Here is a 12,947-nt window from a genome sequence, read left to right as displayed (position 1 = left end):
TTCCCAGAAGATTTTTTAGGGACAGGGAAGGAATCGCAGATGCAAAGAAGCCCGTCCGTCCTGGCTTCCTGTGTCCCGGCAAATGCCTCCATGGCCTTGCTCCTGCTCAGCTTGGGACAGATTGTGCAAGCTGTGCATTTCAGTCACTTGGACTGATACCCTGTCCTGTCCAATCCCTGCAATACAACAGTGACCGCACTGCAAAACGACTTCATTGTGAAGCGCTTTGCCACATCCTGAGACTGTGAAAGGCGCTCTAGAAATGCACGTCTTTCTTAAAAGTAAAATGATCTGCCAAATGTGCTGCAGATTGATGAGTGAGAGAGGGCACATGCATCTGAATTGAGTATCTCCAAACTTTTGTTACAGCTTTTAGCTTGTTTTCTTTTCACAAGATAATTGCAGGTGAGGAGGTCCATTCGCTCATTCCGCACAGACATATCCAAAAGCACCTGCATTGCAGAATCCAATTATTTCTTAAATGATTCCAGGTTTTTGTCTCCAATACTCTATCCAGAAGATAGGAGAGAGCCTCGGGCGGGAGAGGCGGTGATGTGAAGCCTTGTTGCTGCTCCTGATAGTAATATGATGCCACTAGCAGGGCCACATACTCAGATTGCAGCAGTGCTGTCCATGTTTTCCCAGTATGTACTGCTGCTCCAGTCCTGACCGTGATTTTGGCCGCATCTGTCCAACATTGTGGGCAATGGGCTTTGCCCTGGAGTAGGCTATAGTCACTTGTCTGTGGAGCGTTGGAGCTTTGCCCCGTGTATTCACCCACATTAAGGCCAGCCTCTACCTCAGCTCTGTCCTTGCCAAGTTTCACCGCCTCTCTGTGCCCCACAATTAACTTTAAGACTCTCATCTTCAACTTCAGATCTCCCCATGGCCTCATTCCTTCCTACTGCTGTGACTTCCTGCAGCCGTTTGTCTCAGAAACAATAACCAGGTGCCCCCTGGTTAAAGCGGGGGTCACACTCCAAAAACTTTCAATCAAGTGCCCCCTTGTTTTTTTTTGAGGGCACCAAAAACACAAATTATAGAAGTGCCCCTGATTAAAGGGGGGGGGGGGGCATTAAACCCGACACAATAAACAGATTAACTTTTGGCAGTAAACTTAATTCAAATCACGCACACCCTCTCCTGGGCATTGTGTGTGCAGCTTCACAGGTCAATAATTAATCACCAATTGGGTTGATGGAGTATGTATTGAGCTGTGGGAAACCACCGCCTTGCCCAGTACAATTTCTCCAAGTGTTGATGGGGCAGTTTACTGCTGGACACTATTGTTATGCCAACCAATCTTCAAAATAAACGCATTGTAACCAAATCTGCAGGCTCCAGTGACCAACTCTGAGCTGTTCAACACATACATTCCTTTGTAATTGGTTCATGTTGCCAATGTATTTGTATCCTTACATTTGTTCAACTGTAACACAATAAAAAGAACCCTATGGATGGATTAAATAAAATAGGTTTAATTTTGACCAGTCCTGAAATGAGCGCGGCCTAAAATCAAATGTGACCTTCTGACAATGCAGTATTGATCAGTCAGTCATTTCTGCATTTGGGTGAAAGACAGTTATCTCCATCGCAAACACAGATGACAGACAAGAGCCTTCTTGTTTGTGAAATCCTTTCATTCATGACAAATACACACAGCGAATCATAATGGGCTGAAACTGGATGGAATCTGAATGAAGATGAGAAGCTCACGGATAACATGGTCTTACAGCAGCAACAGGCTGCTCAGAGTCTTGCGGTAATATCCCAGGTCATCACAACAGAAACCATTACAGGACACATGTTCAGGGAATAAAACTTTAATTTGCACCCAAAGTGCGAGGTGGACGGGTGATGGTGATGTTGGGTTTCTGATGGAAATCCCCATGTCAGAAAGCCTCCCCTCCCCCGTGTACAATTGGAATAAGGTCTCTCGGGTGGGGTGGCCTGACCCATCAACCTCCATGGCACGAACCTGGTATTGCAGTACTTCCAGGAACGGTGCTTGGGCTCTAGGCCTTTTGGCTAAGAGCATTGGCGCAGGGTGATCCTTGATGTGTGCAAGGTGACCTCTGGCGTTTGTGATCTGACAAAGAATTGGAAAGATTGGCAACGAATAAAATAAAAAAAAAGGTCTCTCTGCCTCATCCAGAAACAGGAATTGTCCGACCCAGGGCCATTTGGGACCCTGTGCCCCAGCACACCAGTGACACGAGTGTCACTGCTAAGCAGCATTCTGTCACCATCTAAGCAACAATCTGCCTGAAAATTAATGTGTTCGAAAGTTCACAAGAATGATCTAACATGATTTATGCTGTATTCAAGGCAGAAACCGAATACGCGTTTGTCCATGAAGGCACAATCAAACATAATGTTTTAGAGGCCTTGCAAGGTAAGGAGAACGTTAGTGGACTGGGTTTGGAGTTGGGGAGAGAAGCAGTGGAGTGGGTTTGGAGATGGGTGAGAGGTTGTTGAGTGGGTTTAGAGTTGGGAGAGAGGTTGTTGGTTGGGTTTAGAGATGGGAGAGAGGTTGTTGGTTGGGTTTGGAGTTGGGGAGAGAGGCAGTGGAGTGGGTTTAGAGATGGGAGAGAGGTTGTTGGTTGGGTTTAGAGATGGGAGAGAGGTTGTTGAGTGGGTTTGGAGTTGGGGAGAGAGGCAGTGGAGTGGGTTTAGAGATGGGAGAGAGGTTGTTGGTTGGGTTTAGAGATGGGAGAGAGGTTGTTGAGTGGGTTTGGAGTTGGGGAGAGAGGCAGTGGAGTGGGTTTAGAGATGGGAGAGAGGTTGTTGGTTGGGTTTAGAGATGGGAGAGAGGTTGTTGGTTGGGTTTGGAGTTGGGGAGAGAGGCAGTGGAGTGGGTTTAGAGATGGGAGAGAGGTTGTTGGTTAGGTTTAGAGATGGGGAGACGGGCTGTGGAGAAGGGGGAGGGGGGCAGGGAGAATATACTATATGTGTCCTGAATTCCTGTATCTGTTTTTACTCCACTGTAACTCTAGTGTATGCCCCTCTATATTCCCTCTATTCTGTATCTCGTGTATGTGTTTATATCTGTCTGTATCTGTCCTGTACTCCCTCACATCTGTCCTGCATGCTCCTGTATCTGTCTTGTACTTTGCTATACATTACTGTATTTGTTCTGTATCTCACCTATATCTGTGTACTCTCCCTTATCATAGAATCATAGAATGGTTACAGCACAGAAGGAAGCCATTTGGCCCATCGAGCCTGTGCCGGCTCTCTGCAAGAGCACTTCAGCCAGTCCCACTTCCCCGTCCTCTCCCCATAGCCCTGTTTTTTTTTCTTCAGGTACTTATCCAATTCCATTTTGATAACCACGATTGAGTCTGCCTCCACCACCCTTTCAGGCCGTGCATTCCAGATCCTAACCACTCGCTGCGTAAAAAGGTTTTTCCGCATGTCGCCTTTGGTTCTTCTGCCAATCACCTTAAATCTGTGCCCTCTGGTTCTCAACCCTTCCGCCAATGGGAACAGTTTCTCTCGATCTACTCTGTCTAGATCTGTACTGTATCATTTTGTATCTGTCTTGTACTTTCCTATATGTCTCGTGTATGCTCCTGTAGCTGTTCTGTATTTCACCTATATCTGTCCTGAACTCTCCTTTATCTGTTCTATAATTCCCTTTCTCTCTAGCTATCCTGTACTCCCCTGTATTCTCTTCTCTATCTCACCTGCCCTGTGTTATTCACGTTTTGCCATGCCAGTTGAAAAATAATAGAATTGTTTATCCAAGAAAATAAGCCAGAGGCCAGTGCTGGTGGTAGCGAAACAGGAGGTTTATTTGATGAGATCATGTACCGTTCAAATGGAAGCCATATAGAAATATCGAAGTGTCAGGCTGGGCACACCATGAAAGCCAGAAAGACATTGATTAACATTCAGGGCGAGTTCGCGTGTGCCATCTGAAGCTGACCCCAGTATCATCAAAATCAACTCAAGTAGCTGGACAATAAGAGCTTTGGAGAAGAGGGAAGGAAGAAAGGGAGAGGAGAGTGGGAGGTGCGGAAATGAGACGGAGGTGAGGGACAGAGAGGCCGAGGAGGAAGGTGGGGAGGGGAGGGGTGAGGGCAGGGCAGGAGGAGAGGTGAGGGCAGTGCAGGAGGAGGGTAGGAGGGGGAGAGGGGTGAGGGCAGGAGGAGGGAGGGGAGGGGGAGAGTGGGGAGGGGAGGGGGTGAAGGCAGGAGGAGGGAGGGGAGGGGAGGAGGAGAGTGGGGACGGGAGGGGATGAAGGCAGGAGGAGGGAGGGGAGGAGAGTGGGGAGGGGAGGAGGTGAAGGCAGGAGGAAGGAGGGGAGGAGAGTGGGGAGGGGAGGGGAGGGGATGAGGGCAGGAGGAGGGAGGAGAGGAGGGGGAGAGGAGGGAGAGGAGGGGATGAGGGCAGGAGGAGGGAAGGGAGGGGCGGGGGAGAGTGGGGAGGGGGTGAGGGCAGGAGGAGGGTGGGGAGGGGAGGGGGAAAGGGCAGGTGGAGGGAGGGGAGGGGGAGAGTGGGGAGCGGGTGAGGGCAGGAGGAGGGTGGGGAGGGGAGGGCGGAAGAGGAGAGCAGGGAATCAGTTAAATGCCTTCATTCCTGGTGATCCCTCGGTGAGCTCATTATTTCTTTGCAGTGACCTTTTCCAATGTCATCACAAAGACTTAATTCCCGTCCCATCATTGCACTGAATATTGAAATAAGGTCCTGCGGGTGAGAATTCATCCAAGCCCAATATGCCACAGATCAGATGGCGAGGGTCTGTGTGATATTATCAACCCCTTTACATTTTCTTCATTCCAAGAATAGATGATATTTTATTAATTTAAATTGTTATAAAGATATGACGACACAGGTTGATTTCAGTGAAGGCGGGGCATTGACAGACCCAACTGCTGACGGGTGGAACACAGGGTTTTGAGAATGGGAAGGACCATAGTGCAGAGTGCAGCACAGCAGCAAGACTGGAGAGAGAGAGTGGGAGAAAACAGTGAGGGAGAGGGGACTGAGCACAGACAGGAAGGCAGCTGCAGGGATAACAGACTGCGTGCAAACCAGGAGGTAGAAGGACATTTGGTTGTTTAAACACTCTCTTGACAAGGTGCAACCCAGGTAAGTATCACAGGGTGCAGCTTATACCCCAGAGAAAGGGTGTCAATAAATTAGTACTAAAATGATTTTAATACCACAGTCAGTGCTGTCACCCACTCGGGACTGGCTGCTACCCTGGCCATGCTGCCACTCGCAGTTAGAGGCAAAGACTTGCTCGAGTCCTTCCCCTCAGCAGTATCTCCACATCACACCATTCACAAGTTGGCTGCTCACACGGACGGCTCCAGACACATAATGGAGAGTTCGTCTTGTGTTACTTACGGTCGGGAGTAGATGAATTGTTAAGGTTTGAAATGACTTTCTAAAGCGGTCCCATCAAAGCTGTAGGACAATCCAGCCAATTATGCCACTGCAAAGGTCCGTGAGTTGGATGCTCAGGTTGCTGGCTTTAGATGAAGTTATTCGGATACAGAGTGTTTCCTAGACCAACAGCCCTCTGTTGGCCATCAGTGCAGTCTGGCTCTCTCTCCTCTTGGCTCGCTTTCTGCACTGTCTCACTTTCCAGCACACGGCGCTGGAGATGACCAGCACAAGGCCCGAGGCCAGCAGCACCAGCCCGAACACCGAGATGATTGATCCGTGCGAGTTGAAGCTGTAAGCGACGGCGGTGACCACCATGCCGGCAACCAGGATGACCAGACCGAAGGGCACGGTACACCGGGAGCACGAGAGCTCGGCTCCACCTGTAGCTGCCGTCAGCTGGCCCTGGCTGGTCAGGAGCTGAGCATGGGCGGGAGCCGGGCAATCCGAGTCCTTGTCTGAGCTACTGGGCAGTACCGGGAGTCCCGGCATCTCCTTCACCGGTTCCTCAATCATCCTGCACCTCCCAGCACTGCGCCCTCCTCTTCCCCTTGATTCTCCAAATGCGTTTCTATCACTTCTCCATAACATCCAGTCGGCACATCCCAGGATCCAAGTACTTTCAGACAGAGAGAGAGAGACAGTCAGAGAGAGCAAATCCCCTTAATAACCACATCAATAATGCAAATATGCACAATTATATTAACGATAAACAACCAAAGCACATTAGCTACATAGAATCACAGAATGGTTACAGCACAGGAGGCCATTCAGCCCATCGAGTCAGTGCCAACTCTCAGCCAGTCCCACTCCCCCGTCCTTTCCCCGCAGCCCGGCAATTTTTCCTCCAGGTCCTTATCCAATTCCCTTTTGAAAGCCACGATTGAGTCTGCCTCCACTACCAGCTCAGGCCGTGCATTCCAGATCCTAACCACTCGCTGTGGAAAAAAGTTATTCCTCATGTTGCCTTTGGTTCTTTTGCCAATCACCTTAAATCCGTGTCCTCTGATTCTCTACCCTTCCACCAATGGGAACAGTTTCTCTCGATCTACTCTGTCCAGATCCCTTATGATTTTGAACATCTCGATCAAATCTCCTCTCAACCTTCTCTGCTCCAAGGAGAACAACCCCAGCTTCTCCAGTCTATCCCCGTAACTGAAGTCCCTCATCCCTAGAACCATTCTGTTAAATCTTTTCTGCTCCCTCTCTAAGGCCTTCACATCCTTCCTAAAGTGGGGTGCCCAGAATTGGACACAATACTCCAGTTGAGGTCGAACCAGTGTTTTATACAGGTTCATCATCATTTCCACGATTTTGTACTCTATGTCTCTATTTATGAAGCCCAGGATCCTGTACGCTTTTTATAACCGCTTTCTCAACCTGCCCTGCCACCTTCAACGATTTGTGCACATATACCCCGGGGTCTCTCTGTTCATGCACCCCTTCAGAACAATAATATTAATGTTCTAAAGCTCGTTCATAGAATCATACAGCACTGAAGGAGGCCATTGGGCCCATCATGTATGTGCCAGCTCTTGGAAAGAGCCATCCAATTAGTCCCACTGCCCTGCTCTTTCCCCACAGCCCAGCAGATTTTGTCCCCTTACAGTATTTATCCAATACCCCTTTGAAAGCTACCATTGAATCTGTTCCCACCGCCCTTTCACATATGGCAGGTCACAACACCCGTCGGGGAGAGATCTTCCAGGCTGTGCTGGGGTTAACTGGCTGGGGATTCACACAGTGCCACACCCACACAGTGCCCAGTGGCACCCATTCATTCACATACCCACTCACCCACTCTCCTCACTCACCCATTCACACTCACTCATTCTCCTCATCCGCTCACTCACTCATTCACCCAATTACTCACTCATCCACTCACTCACTATCTCATTCACTCACTCACTATCTCAGTCACTCTCCTCACCCACTCACTCGCAGTCACTCTCATTCACTTAGTCACTCACTCACTCTCTCCTCACCGACACCCGCACCCACACAGCCATGCATGCACCCTCACAGCCACTCACTCACCCACACACTCTCTCTCTCACTCACGCACCCACACACTCTCTCACTCACTCTCTCACCCACACATTCTCACTCACTCACTCTCTCACCCACACACTCTCTCACTCACTCACTCTCTCACCCACACACTCTCTCACCCACACACTCTCTCACCCACACACTCTCTCACCCACACACCCACGCACTCTCACTCACTCACTCTCTCACCCACACACTCTCTCACTCACTCACCCACACACTCTCTCACTCACTCACCCACACACTCTCACTCACTCACTCTCTCACCCACACACTCTCTCACTCTCTCACCCACACACTCTCTCACTCACTCACCCACACACTCTCTCACTCACTCACCCACACACTCTCACTCACTCACTCTCTCACCCACACACTCTCTCACTCACTCACTCTCTCACCCACACACTCACTCACTCACTCTCTCACTCACTCACTCTCTCACCCACACACTCTCTCACTCACTCTCTCACTCACTCACTCTCTCACTCACTCTCTCACCCACACACTCTCACTCACTCACCCACACACTCACTCACTCTCTCACCCACACACTCTCTCTCACTCACTCTCTCACCCACACACTCACTCACTCTCTCACCCACACACTCTCTCAATCACTCACTCTCTCAATCACTCACTCACCCACACACTCTCTCACTCACTCACTCTCTCACCCACACACTCTCTCACTCACTCTCTCACTCACTCACTCTCTCACCCACACACTCTCTCACTCACTCACTCTCTCACTCACTCACCCACACACTCTCTCACTCACTCACTCTCTCACCCACACACTCTCTCACTCACTCACCCACACACCACACACTCTCTCACTCACCCACACACTCTCTCACTCACTCACTCTCTCACTCACCCACACACTCTCTCACTCACTCTCTCACCCACACACTCTCTCACCCACACACCACACACTCTCTCACTCACTCACCCACACACCCACACACTCTCTCACTCACTCACCCACACACTCTCTCACCTTTACTGCTGCTCCTAGTCGCTGCCCGCAATCGCCAGACGGTCCGCACTGTGGGACTGACAGGAGTTGAGAGCCGGGTGAGGACTCGCTGTTCAGGGACATTGAGCAGGAGTTAGACCCTCTCAGTACTGCGGGGGCGGGGGGAGGTGGGGTGGGGGTGGGGAGTGGAACAACGGCTGTGCTGTCCGGCTCCTGCTTACTGCTCCCCGCTCTCTGCCCCGGTTCCCGGTCCCTCAGCCTGTGCTGTGCTCGGTCCCAGCACAGTGAGTGAAGTGATCGTGGCCGGAGGAGGCTGGCTGCAGATCGGGCTCTCCTTCTGTGCTTGCACTGACCTCTCAGTGCTGGCGCTCAGTCTTGGCACACAACAGCCTGAACTTATCTTGCTGCTATTGCCACTTCATTACAATATTATATATGAAACAAAAACATCCCAGCAACATCAAAAGGAAAGCATCGCGGCAACTATGTGATGATATGAATAATTTATTCGATTCTAATATATTGGAATATTAATAACGGATTATTGCTGGTCTCTGCAAATACATATCCCCCATTTTCAGTTGAAAGAGAAAAGATTAGAGGTCTCGGGTGAATTATAAATATTACTGCTCATTAAAGGGTTGCCCAAACTTTCCTTTCATCCGTTTATCTATTTATAAAAATGTTTAAATATATTTTAGTTGTGCAGAGGAATCTGTGTGTGAGATCCTCAGACTCTCCCATTGCTCAAGATGAACCACTGTCAGAGCTCATTACTGACAATCCAATTCACACACACTCACTCACACACTCATACTCACTCTCACACTCATACACTCACTCTCACACTCATACACATACTCTCACACACTCAGACACACATGCACTCACATTCATACAAACACTCACTCTCACACTCATACACACACTCTCTCACACACTCATACACACACTCTCACACGCTCTCACACACTCACATTCATACAAACACTCACTCTCACACTCATAAACTCACATTCATACAAACACTCACTCTCACACTCATACACTCACTCTCAAACATACACTCCTCACTCACTCTCACACTTGCATACACTCACATTCACTCCCACACTCGCATACACTCACATTCACTCTCACACTCTCATACACACACTCACTCTCACACTCATACACATAGTCACACACACTCACATTCTCACACACACACACATTCTCACACACACACACACAGTCTCACACACACACAGTCTCATACACACAGCCTCACACACACTCAGTCTCACACACACTCAGTCTCTCTCTCTCACACACACACTCAGTCTCACACACACACACACACACACTCAGCCTCACACTCAGCCTCATATAAACATTCAAACACACAGATACGCACATAGGCACAAACACAATCCAATTTGTGTAGACTCACATACTGATTCATACACACACACATTCAAACTCAAAGATATTCACACTGATACACACACACTCATTCACATACACTCACATACTCCCCACACATGAAGTAATACACACATGCACACTCATAAACATATTAACATATCTACTCCTACACATGTTACTCCTATACACTCTTATAGTCATGCCTATAGATTCAGACTCATACTGTCACACAAATGCATACATTCACTCACCCATCCATTCACACTCAAATATGCATTTATATATGCATTTGCACATACATGCACACTCACATTTATACAAATACACCTGGCCCTAGACTCATTCATGCACACACTGAAATACACACTCATTCGCACACACACACACACACACACATTTAATTACATAGTCACACAAACATTTCATCATCATCATCATCATAGGCAGTCCCTCGGAATCGAGGAAGACTTGCTTCCACTCCTGAAGTGAGTTTTTTGGTGGCTGAACAGTCCAATACGAGAGCCACAGACTGTCACAGGTGGGACAGATAGTCGTTGATGGAAGGGGTGGGTGGGACTGGTTTGCCTCACGCCCCTTCCGCTGCCTACGCTTGATTTCTGCACGCTCTTGGCGATGAGACTCGAGGTGCTCAGCGTCCTCCCGGATGCACTTCCTCCACTTAGGGCGGTCTTGGACCCGGGACTCCAAGGTGTCAATGGGGATGTTGCACCTTATCAGGGAGGCTTTGAGGGTGTCCTTGTAGCGTTTCTGCTGCCCACCTTTGGCTCGTTTGCCATGAAGGAGCTCTGAGTAGAGCACTTGCTTTGGGAGTCTCGTGTCTGGCATGCGAACTATGTGACCTGCCCAGCGGAGCTGATTGAGTGTGGTCAGTGCTTCAATGCTGGGGATGTTGGCCTGAACGAGGACACTGATGTTGGTGCATCTGTCCTCCCAGGGGATTTGTAGGATCTTGCGGAGACATCGTTGGTGGAGGACCTTTGTCTTACGGATGTTTAGCGTAAGGCCCATGCTTTCGTACGCCTCAGTAAATATGTCGACTATGTCCTGGAGTTCAGCCTCTGTATGTGCACAGACGCAGGCGTTGTCCGTGTACTGTAGTTCGATGACAGAGGTTGGGGTGGTCTTGGACCTGGCCTGGAGACGGCGCAGGTTGAATAGGTTCCCACTGGTTCTGTAGTTTAGTTCCACTCCGGCGGGGAGCTTGTTGACTGTGAGGTGGAGCATGGCAGCGAGGAAGATTGAGAAGAGGATTTGAGCGATGACGCAGCCCTGTTTGACCACGGTCCGGACGTGGATTGGTCTGTAATGGATCCGTTGGTAAGGATCACGGCCTGCATGTCATCATGAAGCAGGCGCAGGATGGTGACAAACTTTTGGGGGCATCTGAAACGGAGGAGGACGCGCCATAGACCCTCGCGGTTGACAGTGTTAAAGGCCTTTGTGAGGCCGAAGAAGGCCATGTATAAGGAGGGCTGGTGCTGCTCCTTGCATTTTTCCTGCAGCTGTCGCGCTGCAAAAACCATTGTGCCCCGTAGGGGACGAAATCCGCACTGTGACTCCGGGAGCAGCTCATCAGCCACAGGGAGAAGACGGTTGAGGAGGACTCTAGCGATGACTTTCCCAGTGGCTGATAGCAGTGAGATTCCTGTGTAGTTGCCGCAGTCGGACTTGTCCCCTTTTTTAAAGATGGTCACGACCACTGCATCCCTGAGATCTCCGGCATGCTCTCCTCCCTCCAGGAGAGATGAGATTGTGTATTCCTGCCAGCAGTACCTCTCCGCCATACTTCAATGCCTCAGCAGGTATTCTGTCCGCACCATAGCCTTGTTGATTTAAAACTGTCTTATGGATTTTTCTACCTCGTGCAGTTTTGGGGTCTCACTGAGGTGGTGACGGGTCGCATGCTGCGGGATGGAGTCGAGAACACCCGAGTCAAAGGCAAAGTCTCGACTGAGGAGATCTTCAAAGTGCTCTTTCCAGTGGGCCCTGACTACCTCAGTGTCCTTGATGAGTGCTTCCCCGTTCTTGACAGCAGTGGGGTGGAGCCCGTAGGTGGCCTTGACTGCGATGAAGAATCCTCGCACATCATGGTTTTTGGCTATATCTCCTGTGCTTTCCCCATCTACCACCTATTCTTTAGGTCCCGGGTTTTTTGTTGGACCTAAGCCTCGAGGCGTCTATAATGCTGCCTTGCTGCTCCAGAGTTGGGTTGTTGCTTAAGGCTCAGAAATGCCCTGCGTTTGCGATCTATTAGCTCTTGGATCTCCTGATCATTCTCATCAAACCAATTCTTATGTTTCCTGGTCGAGTGACCGAACATCTCTTTGCAGGCCATGGAGGCCTGGAGGGCAGACCAAGCGCTGTGGGCATTCTGCGTCTCGGGGTTGTCAAGGCACGCCAGGTTAACTGTGAGGCGCTGGCTGTATAGGGCTCTCTTAGCTGGGTCCTTAAATGCTCCAGCATTGACTTTTTTGCGGCACTGCTTCTGCTGCCCCCTCCGCTTTGGGGCTATGTTGATGTCGATGATGGATCGGATTAGGCGGTGGTCCGTCCAGCAGTCGTTGGCTCCTGTCATGGCGCAGGTGATGTGCACATCCTTGCGATCCCTTGCGATGTCAAACATTTACACACACATTCACATGCAGACATAGACTCACAGATGCACACAATCACACGTACATACATACTCACCTACAGATGCACAGCCACACACATTTATACCCACCCAACCACACGCACTCACATACATGTACACTCACACATACACTTACATTCACACACAGTTATGAACACACACTCACAAATGTAGATTCACATACCCACACTTACTCTGAGATACATATGCAGATTCACACACACATGCACACACTCACATTCATGCACTGAAACACACACACGAACACATATAGACTCATATACACACTTGTCTACACAGAAACACTCATATACACACACACACACTGTCTCTCACACACACACACATATAGAATCATAGAATGGTTACAGCACAGAAAGAGGGCATTCGGCCTGTTGAGCCCATGCTGGATCTCTGCAAGAGCACTTCAACTAGTCCCACGTCCCCAGGACA

At 49.6% G+C, this 12,947-nt stretch overlaps 1 protein-coding gene across 1 annotated transcript; it reads right to left on the bottom strand.

The window, feature by feature from the left end:
- Positions 1-5,118: 5,118 nt before the first annotated feature.
- On the bottom strand, positions 5,119-11,643 carry tmem100a (transmembrane protein 100a). Its single transcript, XM_070874029.1, has 2 exons — positions 11,633-11,643; positions 5,119-6,016 (listed from the first exon to the last, which is right to left on the bottom strand). The coding sequence occupies exons 1-2, from the start codon at positions 11,641-11,643 to the stop codon at positions 5,518-5,520; spliced, it is 510 nt and encodes a 169-aa protein (XP_070730130.1). The 3' UTR covers positions 5,119-5,517.
- Positions 11,644-12,947: the final 1,304 nt, after the last annotated feature.

This window comes from Pristiophorus japonicus, unplaced genomic scaffold, assembly GCF_044704955.1.
Source record: "Pristiophorus japonicus isolate sPriJap1 unplaced genomic scaffold, sPriJap1.hap1 HAP1_SCAFFOLD_648, whole genome shotgun sequence".
Lineage (NCBI taxonomy): Eukaryota > Metazoa > Chordata > Chondrichthyes > Pristiophoridae > Pristiophorus > Pristiophorus japonicus.
Note: the sequence above shows the minus strand (reverse complement) of the source record. Positions and strands in the feature narration are given on the sequence as shown.